General features: G+C 36.0%; 1 protein-coding gene across 1 annotated transcript in view; it reads left to right on the forward strand.

The window, feature by feature from the left end:
• The first annotated feature begins 5,156 nt into the window (after nucleotides 1-5,156).
• Nucleotides 5,157-17,671, forward strand: part of ANXA10 (annexin A10) — a 119,441-nt gene continuing 106,926 nt past the window's right edge. The window contains exons 1-2 of the mRNA XM_007952892.2: nucleotides 5,157-5,256; nucleotides 12,168-12,262. Coding sequence (XP_007951083.2) covers nucleotides 5,157-5,256; nucleotides 12,168-12,262 — 195 coding nt within the window. The remainder of the gene's footprint in view (nucleotides 5,257-12,167; nucleotides 12,263-17,671) is intronic.

Consider the following 17,671-nt stretch of genomic DNA (forward strand, 5'->3'; position numbering starts at 1 on the left):
ATTAATGGATGTTTGTAGCTCTTTCTTCCTATTTTGTGTCATGCCACATCAGCAAATGGAGGCCCCAAAAGCTTTACTCCATCCACATCATTAACATCAACTCTATATTGAGGAGTCAGCTCTTCCACAGTTGTATTTTTAGTGCCTTCCAACCTCAGGGGCTCATCTTCTGGAACTATATCAGACAATGTTTCTCAACTATTTATAAAAATTTCCAGTAGTGTACCAGACAATGTTTCACTGCTATTCATAAGATTTTCACTGACAAATTCTTTGAGAAGTGAATGGCCCCTTCCTTCTTTCTAGTCTGTCTTAATCTGGAAGTTCCGCTGAAACCTGTCCACCATGGGTAACCCTCCTGGTATTTGAGATACCAGTGGCATAGCCTCGAAACTCACAGCAACATGCAATCCACCACAGTATGACAAACTGACAGACAAGTGGTGGTTTCTAATATGCTAAGACTCAAAATGAGAACCGCTCAACTGCAAACATCCATTAATAATCAGAGCATGGAATGTATGAAGTGTGAATTTAAGAAAAATTGGAAGTCATCAAAAATGAAATGGAAATATTGAATATAGATAACCTAGGTATTAATAAGCTAAAAATGGATGAGTATTAGCCATTTTGAAGCACACAATCATATGGTCTTCTCTGTCAGGAATGGCAAATTGAAGAGGAATGGTGTTGCATTCACTGTAGTAGTAAAATAAATGCAAACAAAAAAAGAGAGAGGAAGCACATGAAGGCTACTCTGAGGGAAGACCTGAAAGGACTGTGCAGAATGGCCTATTAAATGTAGGGATATAAGAGAGAGAAAAAAGTTTTAAGATGAAAAAGTTTTGTTCATACTTTTTTTGATTATTAGTGTGTTAACCCCTCTTTAGTGTTGGCTATTTTTAAAGCCACTGAAAGCACTTGAGAACAACTCTTGACAGATATGAGTCTGGGAGATTAAAGGCTGTAGACCTTAAGGAGTGTTTAGGGAATTCAGGCTTGAGCTAATAGAAACCTAAGGATGAATGCTCCAAAGCTGAATAAATGTCTGGTTCATTTTAAATACCTTGTGCAAGATTTCAGTAGAATTTACCCTTAAGGCTCTAGAAATCCTAAATTAACTAATTGAATTTGCTAACCTTTATGTTAGCAGCTGAGGGCTTAATCACTGCGCTACTAAGTAGAGCTCCTCTAAATTAACTAGAGATCTAGTAATCCCAACTGTGCTAAAACTAAGGTACTTCCTGACACTAAATTATCCATTATAACCTGTATTCTAGAAGGTATTAAGTTAGTCAAATTGTCTACTCTCTTGGCTAACATTTCAAAGTCTAAAAGTCTTGAGGCTCTCAGGTTAACAAAGTGAGTGTGATTCAAAAGCTATTTTGGAAAGAAAATAAGGTGTGAGTGATGCATTTGAAGAATATTGCTTTATGGCTCCTAGCCTATTGATTGGCTATGAATAAATGAAATATCATCCCTTTATTGATGTACATATTGATATGAGATAGTGAGAATAGTTGTATCAACTTTACAACAAAATATATGTAATTTTTCAGTCTCTACAAAATCCCAAATGTAAACAATTTTGCAACTTTTCATTTTGTTAAAGAGATCTATTCAGCATTTACTCAGGAGGTAATTTTTACAACCATATTACAAATAAAATTTACTCATGTTTTTTACATAGTAAGCTTATATGGTAGTTTATTCTGTTCTAAAAAAGAAGGGTTTTTTAAATTATTTATTTTAATATCTCTGTCAAGCTCAAATTTACAAATGGCTGGGAAGAAAGATTATATTTTGATTGCCATGTGGTAGAAAGAATCTATTTTGATTTTAGATTTGATTTTAGAATCTATTTTGCCAAAAAACAAGTAACACTATTTCTAAAAGTATAAATTTTCAAAGCAAGAAAAATAAAATAATCTTACCATATATGCATATATGTTCTTTTTCACTGTCATATTTGAAAATGTTCATTTCTTCAATATTTTCCATTTATTTTGAGACAAGAAAAACTTAGGAACAAGTATATATAGCTCTGGTAGCATAGTGCCTAAGGCATTTGACTGATAACAAGAAGGAAACCCACCAGGTTGGGCAATCTACTTCCGTAGTGATACTGCCTTGGAAACCCAAGAAGGGGTTGCTACGGGTCTGACTCGATGGCACATAACAACAACACATACATATAAAACATTGCTGTAAAATATATCGGTGCTAAAAAATACCTGAAACAACAATTCCTGATTCTTTTAGAAGACTAAACTACTACTATTGAGTTAATTTACAATATGTCCCAGTAATTGTTTTTGTTGTTCTTAGGTGCTATAGAATCAATTGCAACTCATAGTGAACCCATGTGACAGGACAGAACTACCCCACAGAGTTTTCTTGGCTGTCATTTTATAGAAGCTAATTGCCAGGTCTTTCTCCTGCAGAGCATTTGGGTGGTCTTGAACTGCTAACTTTTCATTTAGTAGCCAAATAGTATATAAAACAGCCTAGTTCTAAGAACAAGAACAAATGGTAAACATAAGGAAAGGTTCAGCATATAGTGACTTCATCAGAGGGACTAGTATTAAATAAGAGTTACACATAATATAGTTGAGCACAAATTTTGAGAAAGAATCCAAGGAAAGTTCAAATTACCTTAAGGTAAATAGTACATATAGCTACATACCAGTTATTAAAAGTAATGTTTTATGACCCAAAGCAATCAGTCAATCAGTTGATTCTTTTAAACAATTGCTTAATTCAGGGAGTCAAAGAATATTGAAACTGGTAACTGCTGGTTTGATCAGTCAAAATGATCATTGAGACTCAGACAATATTTAAATCACAAAATAAGTAAAATTAACTTTATGTGTTTTGCATGAAATCATGTCCCTGACTTAAATTCAATTGAAATGCAATAACCGCAGAGAAAATTAATGTAATGATTTCATATGCCACATAAATGGGCATGAAGGACAAATGCTTACTAGAATTTTTTTGTTTGTTTGTGAATTTGAAATGTTTACAAGGTTTATTTTTTTCTGATTTTTATTGTTGGATGTACTTGGAAAACATTTTTAGCATATTCATTTAAAGCCACTGGCAAGGAGCCTTTTAATTTTAATTGGCAAGGAGATAAGAACTATTTAAAAAAAAAAAAAAAAGGAAGAATGGAAGTCATTTTTCTACATTATTTTGTAAAAATACATTGTCCTAGTAATCTCATCATGAATTTAACAAAACTAGAGAAGGGAAAAAAAAAAAAGTGTGGCCTTAACCTATGTATTATGTCTGGTAAGTCACTATAGACATTTCTAACATTTCTAATTTTCCTTCTCTATAACTTTCAGAGCAGTTTATTTTGTTGTCTTCAGTTGTGTGTATGTGTATATTGGTTTTTCTTGTTTTATTTTTTGCTCTTGCATCAAGGCATATAATTTCATTTTTTCGCATTTACTTCAGTACAAATTCTAGGGAGTTTAGTCTGGGCAATAACAATTTTCTTTGTGGCAGACATTTTCTATCTATGTGCCTACAATTTCCTAAATAATTTAAACATACCTAACAGTATGACTTATTGTTTTCAAATAGATTTTTACCTCTTCAACCTCAAAACATCCCAGGCTGTTATCAATCATCTGTCAGATTAAGGTCACCAAGGTTGTACTGTCCAAACAAGAACCCAAGGCTTCTAAACCTAAAATAGGGAAATTAAAGTGTTTCTTTCCTTTGCCCCAGTGAACCTTTAATTTCCACCCCCCCACAAAAAAAATGAAAAAGAACTACATAGACCAAAACATTTTACTAAATGGCAGTGACATAATGGACCATGTGGATCCTAAGCCTCTCTTAAATATTCTGCCATTTTATTATTGACAAAAGAGAGAGTTTTAATGGAACGTTGGTTGGATTTTTATGTTTTCCTCTGTAGCTACAATCTTACCTAAAAATCTTTATCCTATCTATACCATCTAGATTTCCATGAATTCCATAATCCAAATTCATATATTTTAATTTTTATAATACAATGTTAAAAAAAAAAAAAAAAAGGAGCTCTGGTAGCATAGTGCCTAAGACACTTGACTGCTAACCAGAAGGCTGGCGGTTCAAACCCACAAGCCACTCCTCAGAAGGAAGAAGGATTAATCTACTTCCATAGTGATACCACCTCAGAAACCCAAGGAGGTGTCGCTATGAGTCAGATCCTAAAATGCAAAAACATTATGGTCACAAGTGCCAATTCTAACTCATATGAATGGATAAATGGCATGATTTTCTCCAGTACAGTTTTATTACAGTTTCTATAAATTAGGCTTCAATTCCTAAAAATACTTACCATGTATTAAGAAGTCATATATTTTCAATTCTTGCATTTTTCTAATACCGGTTCTAGTACATTCAATTCCTAGATGAATAATAGATGCCTGTATAGTGGAGACCAATGGTTAAAATATAATCAAATTTATTCTCTACAATTAACATACATATTTGTTCAATAGATTGTGTGCATGTGTTACAGTAATTTGCATATATGTTGTTGTTAGATGCCATTAAGTGAGTTCCGACTCATAGCAATCCTATACATAACAGAATGGAGCACTGCCCAGTCCTGTGCCATCCTCACAATCATTGCTATGCTTGACCCCATTGTTGCAGCCACTGTGTCACTTTGTCTAGCTGAGGGATTACTCTTTTTCATTGACCTTCTTACATTACCAAGCATAATATCCTGCTGGAAGAACTGGTCTCTCCTGATATCATGAACAAAGTACAGGAGACGAGGTCTTATCATTCTCACTCCGAAGGATCATTCCAGCTGTACTCTTCCAAGACAGATTTGTTCATTGTCTGGAAGTCCATGGTATATTCAATATCCTTTGCCAATACCATAATTCAAATGAATCTATAATTCTTCAGTCTTCCTCCTTATTCATTGTCTAGCTTTTCACATGTATATCAGGTAATTGGAAATACCATGGCTTGGATCAGGTGCAACTTAGTCTTCAAAGTAACATCACTCTACAATTAACAAATATATTTGTTCAATAGACATGTGCATATCTTACAGGAATTTACATACATAGATTACAGTTTTCAGTTTTCTGGGGAAAAAAAAATATTGAAACCTTAATATAAATCACTGCAATCTCTTTCTTATGGACTCTTCCCACCAGGTGCAAGGAACCATCTTCCCTGCTCCCAATTTCAATCCCATTATGGATGCACAAATGCTAGGGGGCGCACTCCAAGGATTTGGTAAGCCTGACAATTCTACCATTTTGATTGTTATTTATTTATTTACTTTTATCTTGTTTTAAGCCTATGATATGAGTATGAACTACCTGATTTCCAACAAAAGGAAGACACATATTAAGAAATAAATACATAATGCTTGGTGAAGTAATAAAATGAGAAGGTAAATAATGGGAAACAGATTTTCCTTTCTCAATTGCAAATGTAGTCTTGATGCATTTTTCCCTTAAATTTTTAAATTAGTGATGAAATTACTAACTGCTAAAAGAAATTCCAAACTGAGGGTAGGGGCAACCCTTAATCTAAGGTAAAGCAGTCTTTTTGACTTTGTGCATATTTGTTTTTCTGTCTTCTTGCTATCACCACTTGCCACAATTTCTACTTTCTTACTATTCTCTTAAATGGCTCTCTTTTTTCACATATCTCTGTAAATTGGCTTAATAATCTCCTTGTCCGGAATGCTGTTTTCTCTCTTGTCTACTTCCTTCAAAATTCTGTTAAAATGGCCTTTCTTTCTCTGAGCACTCCATACTCTACCAACCATGCCAACCCTAGGTCCCCTGCTTCTGCAAGCTGTGTACCTAACCGCATCATCACTGCATTTGTGCTTCTGCCTCTCCTGCCATCTGAACTATGAGCTCCAAGAGCATGGAGTTTGGTGTGCAGGTACTTAATCAATTAATGTCCAGTGAATGAAATTAGAGCTTAGAAAGGGAACATAGAAAGGAGAAATAGTATTGAACTTTTTTTTCCCTTGAAATTAGATATGCCATAACATTGTTAAGCATCCATGTATTTCGTTTAAATGAAACCTCTTTGAAGATGACTTTTCCTGAGCCCTAAGATAAACAGTGCCATACAAAAGAAACGTTTGTATAAAACATGAAAAGTCTTTCATAAGAAAACAAACTCTTTACTTTAAAGTCAAGGTCCCCTTTACGAGAGCATTGCTGAATGTGTGTGTGTGTTTGTGTGTGCATGCATTCGCATGTGCAAGCACACATGTGCATCTATCTCTGTGTTTTATTCATGAGGAGCACCCCAGAGGAAAAAGAGTAAGGATTTTAAGTATGCTCTCTAAAGTTTATTTTAGGACTTTGTATTGATTTTGTGCCTTTTAAAATATCAATTAATGCTAGAAAAGTGTAGAGACAAGGTAAAACAAAGTTATGGATTAGTTTTTGTTTGTTTTTATTTTCTCAAGTGTGAAACTTTTGCTTTAAATCTCTCATTCAGAGCAGTCTATTCACTGAGTTCTTCTTCTTTGCTCTGGTTTCAATTTTCCTTCCGTTGCTATTTTAGGGTCAGAATACAGATTCATTTTGACTGTCATAATCATTTGCTTGTTAGTGTTTTAGGCTGAACTATTTCAAGAAGTTTTACTCTTGATTGCATAGTAGCATGCAAGAGCAATAACACGGTTCAAAATGCCTTAAAAGTACATCCATCATGAAATTGTGCAATTGAAAAAGAGTGGTTAATGAATTCTTTGGCCACTGTGTTTTAATTTAGAAAAATGAAAAAAACAAAATTCTATTCTAAAGCAAGTGAAAATAAGTAGTTTTAACAAATTTTTTCATAGATTGTATGAATATTCACTAATCATACTAAAAAGGAACATCTCTCAGTAATGTTCCCTAAATAGTTCCAACTGCTCACCAATGGAAGTGTCATTCCCTGTCCACTCACTCTTGGAACCATTTTTATTTTGATATCTATTAACATATAATTGCTAGATCATCTCTGTGAGATCTTTGACAGCTAGAATCACTTCTAACTCATAGGCCTAAAGTTGAAGAGAGAACCAGACAAGCCAAAATTAATATTCTTTGATATGCTCAATACTGTTCAGAAATGATTTAGTAACAATTATTTTTATAATTAAAATAACTATAAAGTTAGGAATTAATTTAGAGAGGATTGTCTTTATGTCACTAACATAATGTGTTTTCTGAAATATATAATGTTATTTTTCCTAAACCACTAAAGATTCATAGACCTTTTGCACACCACAAATAATTTTTGTTAAAATCATTCATATTTAAACATCTATTGATAATTCAAGTTATATTATTTTCTACTCAATTCTTAACACATAGTTTCATAATTATGTGACATTTAATTTTATATTTGCATTGTACCAATAAAGATTATTGAATTAGTTGATAATCTTGGATTTCCAGATAGATAATAATATTCTTAAAAGCAATAATAATTTTGACTTCTTCTTTAGAATCAGAGTATGTTTATCTCTTTCTTGTCCTATTGTATTAGGACAGGAAATTCTAGATAATTTTTTTCTGAGTTTAAAAGAAAATTCCAGCATAATAAACAATAATAATTTTATAAGATTTTATTATGTACATGAATGGTTAGATAGATGGTGTTGTTACATGTCATCGAGTCAGACCTGACTCATAGTGACCCCTTCTTGAGTTGCTGAGGCAGTTATCACTATGGAAGTAGATTGCCCAACCTTCCTTCCAAGGAGTGGCTGGTGAGTTTGAACCACCAGCCTTCTGGTTAGCAGTCAAGTGCCTTAGGCACTATGATACCAGAGCTCCTGGTTAGATAGATAACAGTAGCCAAATAGGCATGTTGGAAACAAGGAAGAATCACCAGTAGCTGGAAAATTTGGCCTTGGTGACAGAAATAATTCTGGAACTCGTATGGTAGAATTTTGCAAGACCAACGACTTGTTCATTGCAAACACCTTTTTTCAACAACACAAACGGAGGCTGTACATGTGGCAAGAGGTGGTGGAAAAGCTCAATATCTTCAGCCAAAACCAGGCCAGGAGCTGATTGTGGAACAGACCATCAACCGCTCATATGCAAATTCAACTTGAAGTTAAAGACAATTAAAACAAGTCCAAGAGAGCCAAAGTATGATCTTGAATAGATTCCTCTTGAATTTAGAGATCAACTAAAGAATAGATTTGTTGCATTGAACACCAATGACCGAAAGCCAGATGAATTATGGGAAGATATCAAGAACATTATCCATGAAGAAAGCAAGAGATCACTAAAAAGACAAGAAAAGAAGAGAAGACCAAAGTGGATGACAGAAGAGACTCTGAACCTTGCCCTTGAGTGGAGAATCGCTAAAGCAAATGGAAGAAATGAAAAGGTAAAAGAGCTGAACAGAAGATTTCAAAGAGCAGCTCGAGTAGACAAGCCAATTACTATAATGAAATGGGCAAAGACCTGGAGTCTGAAAACCAAAAAGGAAGAACATGCTCAGCATTTCTCAAACTGAAAGAACTGAAGAAAAAATTGAAGCCTCGAGTTGCAATAGTGAGAGATTCTATGGGCAAAATATTGAATGATGCAGGAAACATCAAGAGAAGATGGCAGGAATACACAGAGTCACTGTACCAAAACGAACTGATTGATCTTCATCGATTTCAGGAAGTGACATATGATCTAGAACCAATGGTAATGAAGGAAGAAGTCAAAGCTGCAATGAAAGAACTGGCAAAGAACAAGGCTCCAGGAATTGATGGCATACCGATTGAGATATTTCAACAAACAGATGCCCCATTGGAGGCACTCACTCAGTTATGCCAAGAGATTTGGAAGACAGCTACCTGGACAACTGACTGGAAGAGATCCATAGTTGTGCCCATTTCAAAGAAAGGTGATCCCACAGAACGTGGAAATTATAGAACAATATCATTAATATCGCATGCAAGTAAGATCTTACTGAAGATAATTCAGAAACATTTTCAGCAGTATATTGACAGAGAACTTCCAGAGGTTCAAGCCGGATTCAGAAGAGGACGTGGAACAAGGGATATCATAGCTGTTGTCAGGTGGATCTTGGCTCAAGGCAAAGAATACCAGAAAGATGTTTACTTGTGTCTTATTGACTATGCAAAGGCATTTGATTGTGTGGATCATGACAAATTATGGATAACATTGAGAAGAATGGGAATTCCCAAGCACTTGATTGTACTCATGAGGAATCTGTACCTTGACCAGGAGGCTGTCGTTCAAACAGAACAAGGGGACACTACATGGTTTAAAATCAAGAAGGGAGTGTGTCAGGGTTGTATCCTTTCTCCACACTTACACAATCTATATGCTGAGCAAATAATCCGAGAAGCTGGACTATATGAAGAAAAATGTGGTATCAGGATTTGAGGAAAAATCACTAACAACCTGAGATATACAGACGATACAACTTTGCTTGCTGAAAGTGAGGATGACTTAAGGCACCTACTGATGAAGGTTGAAGAATACAGTCTTCAGTATGGATTATGTCTCAATATAAAGAAAACAAAAATCCTCACAACTGGACCATGAGCAGCATCACAATAAATGGAGAGAAGATTCAGGTTGTCAAAGAATTCACGTTGCTTCGTTCTACAATCGATGCCAACGGAAGCAGCAGTCAGGACATTAGGCGACGTGTAGCATTGGGAAAGTCAACTGTGAAGGAACTGTCTCAAGTGCTGAGGAGCAAGAATATCTCCTTGAGGACTAAGGTGTGCCTGACACAAGCCATGATATTTCCAATCACCTCATATGCATGTGAGAGCTGGACAATGAATAAGGAAGACAGAAGAAGAGTTGATGCTTTTGAGTTGTGGTTCTGGCGAAGAATGCTGAAAGTACCGTGGACTGCTAAAAGAACTAACAGATCTGTCCTGGAGGAAGTGCAGCCAGAATGCTCCTTGGAAGCAAGAATGGCCAGATATCGTCTCACCTATTTTGGTCATGTTGTAAGAAGGGACTATTCCCTGGAGAAGGATGTCATGCTTGGTAGGATGAAGGGTCGAGGAAAGAGGGGGAGGCCTTCAACTTGATGGATTGATATGGTGGCTGCGATGATGGGCTCAAGTATAGCAGGGATTGTGGGGCTGGCGCGGGATCGGGCAGTGTTTCATTCTGCTGTGCATGGGGTCGCTGTGAGTTGGAAACGACTCAACGGCACTTAACAACAACAACAACAACAATAGGCATGAAGATGATTAGTAATAAAATTGTGAATTGCTTTTAAACAGCACTGGGTGTATAAAAAAAAAATACTAATTTTGGCTTGCTATTAATCAGAAAGTTGGTGGTTCAAACCCACCAGCCACAGAAGGAAGACTGGACAATCTACTTCTGTGAAGATTTAATGCCTTGAAAACCCCATAGGGATCACTATGAGTCAGAACCAACTCAATGGCAGTGGGTATGTGTGTGTGGTGTTTTTTCCAGATTTAAGCATGTGAGTTGGAAGGGGTTCTAGCTGTCCAGGATCTTACAGGAATAATCTGGCAATTATATTTTAATAGATGCAAATTAAAAACAGTTCTAAGAGAATAAGTACTATTATTTATTTATTTTTTTTATGTCTCATAGATTCCAAAGATTTTAGGCCTCACTATATATCAGAAACATATCCCTCTACTATGTAAAGACTATAAATAATTATGCCAATGTGATTATACCAGTCGGCCAGTTGCAGTTGAGTAATCTCAGTTCAAGGAAATTACATGTGTGTCAGAGTAGAATTGTGCTCAACAGGGTTTTCAAAGGCTAATTCTTCAGAAATAGATCTCCAGGCCTTTCTTTTCAGATGCCTCTGGGTGGACGAAAACTGCCAGTCTTTCAGATAACAGCTGACTGCAATTAACTATTTGCATGGTTAAAGGACCGAGGGATAATAGTGAAAATGAAACAGTGGAGGCAATTGAGAAATCTCCTATTTCTTAATGATCACATGCAAAATTCTGGGATAACTATCATGTGAATAAAAGACTCTTCTAGAACAATTTACTCATTTCCCTTTAAGCAAGGGCCTTAACTTGATTTATCCTAGGACACACTTTACTCTGTGCCTTTCCAGTGGAGGCTGCCCTTTTCTCTCATAAGACAAAAGCCTCAGTATTTGGAGGTGCTTTTGTGTCATCCCCTGTCCATATTACAGCTTTCAGATCATTTCTTCCACCTCCATTTCCTTTTACTTCTAATTGGTGCGTCATGTAAATAAGCCTTAGTTATTTTCCTTCATTAATTGGATATTTCAGCACCTAAGTCACAGCTTTCCTGTGGGCCATCCAAGAGACATTAATTTCCAAGAGAATGATCTGCTTAACATCTTAACTTTGCAATTTATTTATCTCCCCATCTCCAATAAACATCTCCTTCCTCTGATGATAATTGCAGCTAAATTTATCTAAATTAGTTGTACATTGGTGGCCTAGTAGCTCAATGCAGTTGCTCTGTGGTGCAAATGCTTTCATTTGCTAACCGAAAGGTTGGAGGTTTGAGTCTACCCAGATGTACCTGGAAAGAAAGGCCTGGTGGTCTAATTCAGAAAACTCGCAGGCAACCTTTCATTAACTCAGTGAGCTGCTATATTATAAAGTTGAGGCCACATAGTTCAACCTATATTATGGGCAAGAGATTGTATGTTCCATGCAAACAATGACAGATGCATGTCATCCCTCAGAAGATTGCAGACATTTTGTACTCTCATAATTTGCTTCTGTTAGCCCTCCTTCCCCTGGAAGTTTAGGAACAGAGTAATTATTTTCCTCTTAATATATGTAATTGTAAATCATCTCTCTCTAACTGTAAAATGAGGAAGATTTTTGCCTGTTTAAATGCTAATCAACTGGAAGCCTTTTTTGGTGAGATTGAAGAGGTGATTGGAGAAAGGCCACATTTTTTTTGTGCCTCTGTATTTTTTATTGGATCTTTTTGAAGGAAAGGAGGCAATCAGTAGTAATAGTACTAAAATAAGAGAAGGGGAGGCTAGGCTCCACCATGGTTGTTATGTGATTTCCAATTTCAGTTAAAATTACTCTCTACTTTAAAGCACCATCAGGGTTAACATTTGCCTATTGGTTTTGATTCTTAGAGTTCTTTCTAACTACAGAAAAGCAATTTTATTAATCTTTAAATATTATGCTTTAACAGACTGTGACAAAGATATGCTGATCAGCATTCTAACTCAACGCTGTAATGCACAAAGGCTGATGATCGCGGAGGCATACCAGAGCATGTATGGCAGGGTAAGGTTCCTTCATCTTGACATATCTCTAGGGCTAAACTTCTGAGAAATAACAACAGGTAATATGTTTTCGGTTTCACAGATTACAAAGATTTCAAGAGTCACTGTACGTTTGAAACAGCTTGTATCCCTCTACTATCTTTCAAGGAATAAGAGAACAATACATCATGAAGTCATTTATGCGTGAGGTGTGTTCACACAGTGACCTACTAGTCCTTTCCAAAAATCACTCAGCCTCCAAAAATGAAAAGCGTTGACAGCCTTACACTGTCAGTTGGTCCAATTAGGCTAAAAACATTGAGCTGAAAACGCCCTTGTGCAGAGTTTAAGGGGATGCATAGAAAGAATTAATGATTATCAGGTCAAAAATAAGATCTTTCCCTGCCATTTTCCCCAGGTCTTCACCTAACTTTCAACCAAAGTGAATTCTCTACCAGCTGTTCCTCTTACAGCACGCAGTCATAAAGACCATTAAAAAAAAGAATGGCAGTTTAAAAATAGTTTCAGGCAATAAAACTATCCATAGTGTTTTAAAGTAATCACATTCTAATTTCAAAGCAAGTATCTTTAAAGATTCCTTTCTTTTTTTATGCATTTAAACCACAGGTTCAGAACAAACGCTCTTAAGGCCATAAGAACGTGAAATAACAATTACTTTGTAAACTGAGCATTATCGATGAAACACTATCATAAAACTTTCCCTATGGTGTAAGTCCATATAAATTTATTGCATCTCTCAACCTTACTCTTTGAATAACTATAATACATGATTTATAGACTAGCTTTCAGCTGTAGAATGAATTAATGATCCACAAAATCAGTCTTGCTAGTGAAATTAGTTGAACTGAGAAGGAAACTCAAGGTGTGCCTTCTGTCCAGATAGCACTGTCACTTTATGGCTCATAATCCCATGATACCAGAAATAGTTTGCTTTTGAATGTGAAGAAGAGCTATAAAAGTTGATTATTGATATTCTAATATAATTTTAAGTAGCTATGGTGGTGCCTTACCTAAGGCATTTGACTGCTAACCTGAGATGGGGATAGACTACTGACCAAAAGGTGGGATATTTGGCCTTACTACCCCCTCCACAGGAGAAATGACCTGGAGATCTGTTTCTGAGAAGATTACTTACAGCCTGGGAAACTCTATGGGGCACTTCTACTCTGTCATATAGGCTTGCTATGAGTCAGAATCAATCCACTGCGATTTTTGCTTTTAATATTGTCTTAATATGCATTCTTATGAAAGATGTTATTTTTAATAACTTTTTAAAAAACACAGAATAAATAATACATCTTTGTACTTTATATATCAGGTTAGTTTAGGTTAAAATATTACTTAGTCAATCTCTGCAAAATTAAGCTAAAGCAGATTATAAAATAGTTAAGAAATGAGGTCCTTATATTCAAAGAATTTAAAATCCATTTAAGAATTTATATTCTAATAAAGACTCTTTCACAATACATATAAGATCTCAGAGTTTGTTAAACCCTCAGTTTTTGCTGAATGATCCATACTTCATGGAGAAGCTTGGCTAATTCTCTAAATTGCATAAACTGGAACAGGAAGCTAGCTGGCTCCTTCTTTCTGAAACCTGCAGTCAGTTACCAAGTCCTGTAAATTACCTAGCTCTCTAATTGTTTCTCAATTTTCATCCACACTTCTACAGTCTTGTTTCAGATTTTAATCTCACTGCCACCTCACTCCCATCTATCTTCCACACCGTTGCCAGAATGAGTCCAAAAATCTAAATTTTCCTATCTCACTTTCCCTGCTTTAATTCTTCAAATTTTATCTTATTCCTCCCTCACAAATACCTGTATGTCCATGGAATAAATCCAAATGACTTCCCAGGGCATACAGAGTCTTGATTGCTCTGTTTCTGCTCACCATCTTAATCCTTTCCACCGTGCTTTGCTGTTGTGAGCCGTTGAGTCCATTCCCACTCATAGTGACCCAATGTGACAGAGTAGAACTGCCCCATAGGGTTTCCTAAACTATAATCTTTCGAGGAAAAAATCACCAGCTGTTTTCTCTTGACTCTGGTGAGTTCAAACATCTGGCCTTTTGGTTAGCAGCTGAGAGGTTATCCAGGACTCTGCATTAACTGCAGCCAAACAGAACTATTTTTACTTCTCTGAGTTAACCAACTTTAGTCAGATATACTATGTATCTCCACTGACCTGGTTCTCAGTTCTGCATACTGCACACCTACTCCTCCTCCCAGACACTTGAGAGCATCCTTTACCATGACTCTGGAAATTGGGTGGTACTGACTGGTGTGCCACTGCATCCTTTACATAACTTCCCACAGTACCAAATGACCTTCAGTGACCTTGTTTGTGCTTGTCTTTATCAGCATGTAAATTGTTGAATGCTGGGAATGCACCTTGTACATTTCTAGAGTTTAACACAAATGTCTAACACACCAATATTGCTTAATTAGTGTTTCTTGAATAGTAATGTACAGGCATAATAAACTCCTCTGACATGATACAGTCAGACAGTGGCTACACCTGCTAGGTTCCCAGAACTTCCGTGTACATTATGGCATGGTACTTGCCAAACTAGGCTGCACTGGTTTGATTTAATGGCTGATGAAAATTTAAACTCTTAGAAAAGCATGGACTAGGTTATGTGATGCTGGTTTTCCAGAACTCAGCCCAAGGCCTGACACACAAGAGGCACTTTGTTTGTAAAATTAATGAATCCATCCTCTTATTATCTATTATATGGTTAAAATGAATGCTCTTAAATTTCCCTTTCCTTCATTTCCTCCTCTGGTTGCTCCTTGGTTAACTTGACTAACTTTCAACCTAGATCTTGACATCCCTGTTGCCCAGTCTCAGAATTCTTTCATTTGGCCAAGATGTATTGTTTGCCAACTTCCCCTTTCTGTGGCAAGTAGTTATAGATTATCTTCTGTGTTAAGCACAGATTTTTATTATTATTATTAACATGGATAACCAAGATCATAATAATTGATAAAATTATTTTCTGAGATACTGAGTAAAGGATGATTCTAAACATGCTCCATAAATTTGATTAGTGAAGTGCAGCTATACCTTACCCACAGCAGAAACAAATCCCTAGACACAATTAAGAAAAATATTGGAATGCCTCTGATGACATATGTATCAATTTAATTAATAAGTCCTCTGCTAATCTTCCACACCAAAACAAGTGTTAGTCTATTGACAGTGCAATGAAACCAAAGAATATTCAAATGCCTCTGGTAGAAGAAGAAAGCAGTTACCCATATATTATAAATTTGGCAATCTGGCAATGGTTCCTACAGAGTTCAAATTCAGCACTGAAGAAAATTCGTTTTCTCTTTTCTCATATGAAACAAGAATGATCAACTCCAAAATATATTGGTTTCTGACATACATTTAAACTTTGGCATTGTTTATACAATTTAGTGCAGAGACTGACTTGCCCAAAGTCACACAAATGTAGTTCTCTAAGTCATGTCTTGCTATCAATCCTCAATAATTCCAGTTCTTCTTCAACTGAGTAAACACCAGACTTAACAAGGCAGATGTCTATATTGCTATTTCTCTCACTTTCTTCATAGTTTTATCAGATATCAACTACTCAAGATGGTCTACTCAGATTGCCCTATTTAGAATTGTAACCCACCTTAATGTCCATGCTGGCTCTCATATCCTCCTCCTTCAAAAAAAAGAACCAAACTCACTGCCGTAGAGTTGATTCCAACTCATAGTGACCCATCCTTGGGTTTCCAGAGCAGTATCAGTATCATTGCCCAATCTTCCTTCTGAGGAGTGGCTGATGGGTTTGAACCACCAACCTTCTGGTTAACAGTCAAATGCCTTAGGCACTACACCACTAGAGCTCCTCATGTCCTCCTTACCTGCTCTTTTACTTTTGTGTTTAACATTCATTATTTTCTAACATACTACATAATCTACTAAAATATTATGATTATTATTTACCATTTGTTAATGGTAAATCAGTTTCCAGGGAACAATGAAAAGATGGCCAGATCATACTCTACATGCAATATATTTCATTAAGGGAGCTTAGGAAACCTGAATCATTTATAAGAAGCACAATGCATGCCTGTGCTTTGCGCAGGCCACTATCTCTGTCTTACAAGGGTTTTTGCTATATATGTGTGCTTGGAAAGACAGTCCAAAACAGCAGGAAGGCAATGTTTTACTTAGTACTTAGATAAGTTAGCAGAAATATGAGACCCACAGAGTGTTGTCTCACAATAATATCTACCTATATTTGCCCATGCAAATAAAGTATTCTTTATAAATTTGGGGGTCACCTCCCAGGTACCAAGTTTGTTGTTTTCTGTTCACCACAAGAAAATTGCCATGTTCTATTACAGTAGGTATAACTTCCCTTTTTTTTTCCCAGTCTTCTCTAATTCACTGCCAGAACTTTCATTTGGAAGGATCATATACAAGATCATGTTTATAAAAATTCTACAGAACCAGCATGTCCCTCATGTAGACGGTGTACTAAAAAACCAAATGATCATTATCCTATGATCCAGGATTATAAGAATCCAAAGAGAATCTAAGTGACTAAGTGAGAATTAAGTTTTAATTACCTAGGCCCATTTTTAGTTGTGTTACAGCCACAGTGTGGACCCTGCAATAGATCCTAAGGTTTCTACTCAAAGAAAGAAAGAAGCATCATGTTTAGTAATGGTCATGGTGAAATTTGCTATCTTCAGAATAGGTCAATATAGTCATCTCCCATCATTCTGATTATTATCTAGGAGGAATTAAAGAGGAAGTAATTCTTTTCTGAGATGACTGCATTTATTGATAGTATAGCCTCACTAAGCTGTGTAGACCAGAAAGAGTATAGGATGTAGACTCAGAAATCTTTTTAATTGATATTTTAGGAAGTACTTCCAGTTATCAATAATATTAGAAGTCAATGGATGGTGGGGAGCATGGGAAGTACACCAAATACCTTGCTTGATGATCAGTATCGTGTTGAGCTGTTTTTGCAATAAAGGACACACCATGGTTAGACTACAAGTAGCCTGGAAAGGTACAAAATGATACATGTTACTTTTAAGGAATATATAGTGTGACTGGAGTTGGCTAACTGAACCAGAACAGCAGCACTGTAATTTTAAAAAGTGTCAAAAGTGGTAAGGACTGTCAATAACCCCCACACAGTATCAAAGGTCTCATTCAGTCCATCTGACAGGATTGTTCAGGGACAATGTCTTTCACCATGAAAAATATCAAATCAAATTTTGACAAGAGTGACAAGTCTGACATTCAGTTATACCCTTGACATCAGACAAATAAAGTATTTTTCTTCATGCACCGTTTATGATAGTGTATGTGTTGGATGTCCAAAATAATGATGGCTCCAGATATCAGTGATGTGTTCTGGGCAGTGCAGGCCT

The sequence above is a fragment of the Orycteropus afer genome, unplaced genomic scaffold (assembly GCF_000298275.1).
Source record: "Orycteropus afer afer isolate SDZICR_OR568_19922 unplaced genomic scaffold, OryAfe1.0 scaffold00364, whole genome shotgun sequence".
NCBI classification, from domain to species: Eukaryota; Metazoa; Chordata; class Mammalia; order Tubulidentata; family Orycteropodidae; genus Orycteropus; species Orycteropus afer.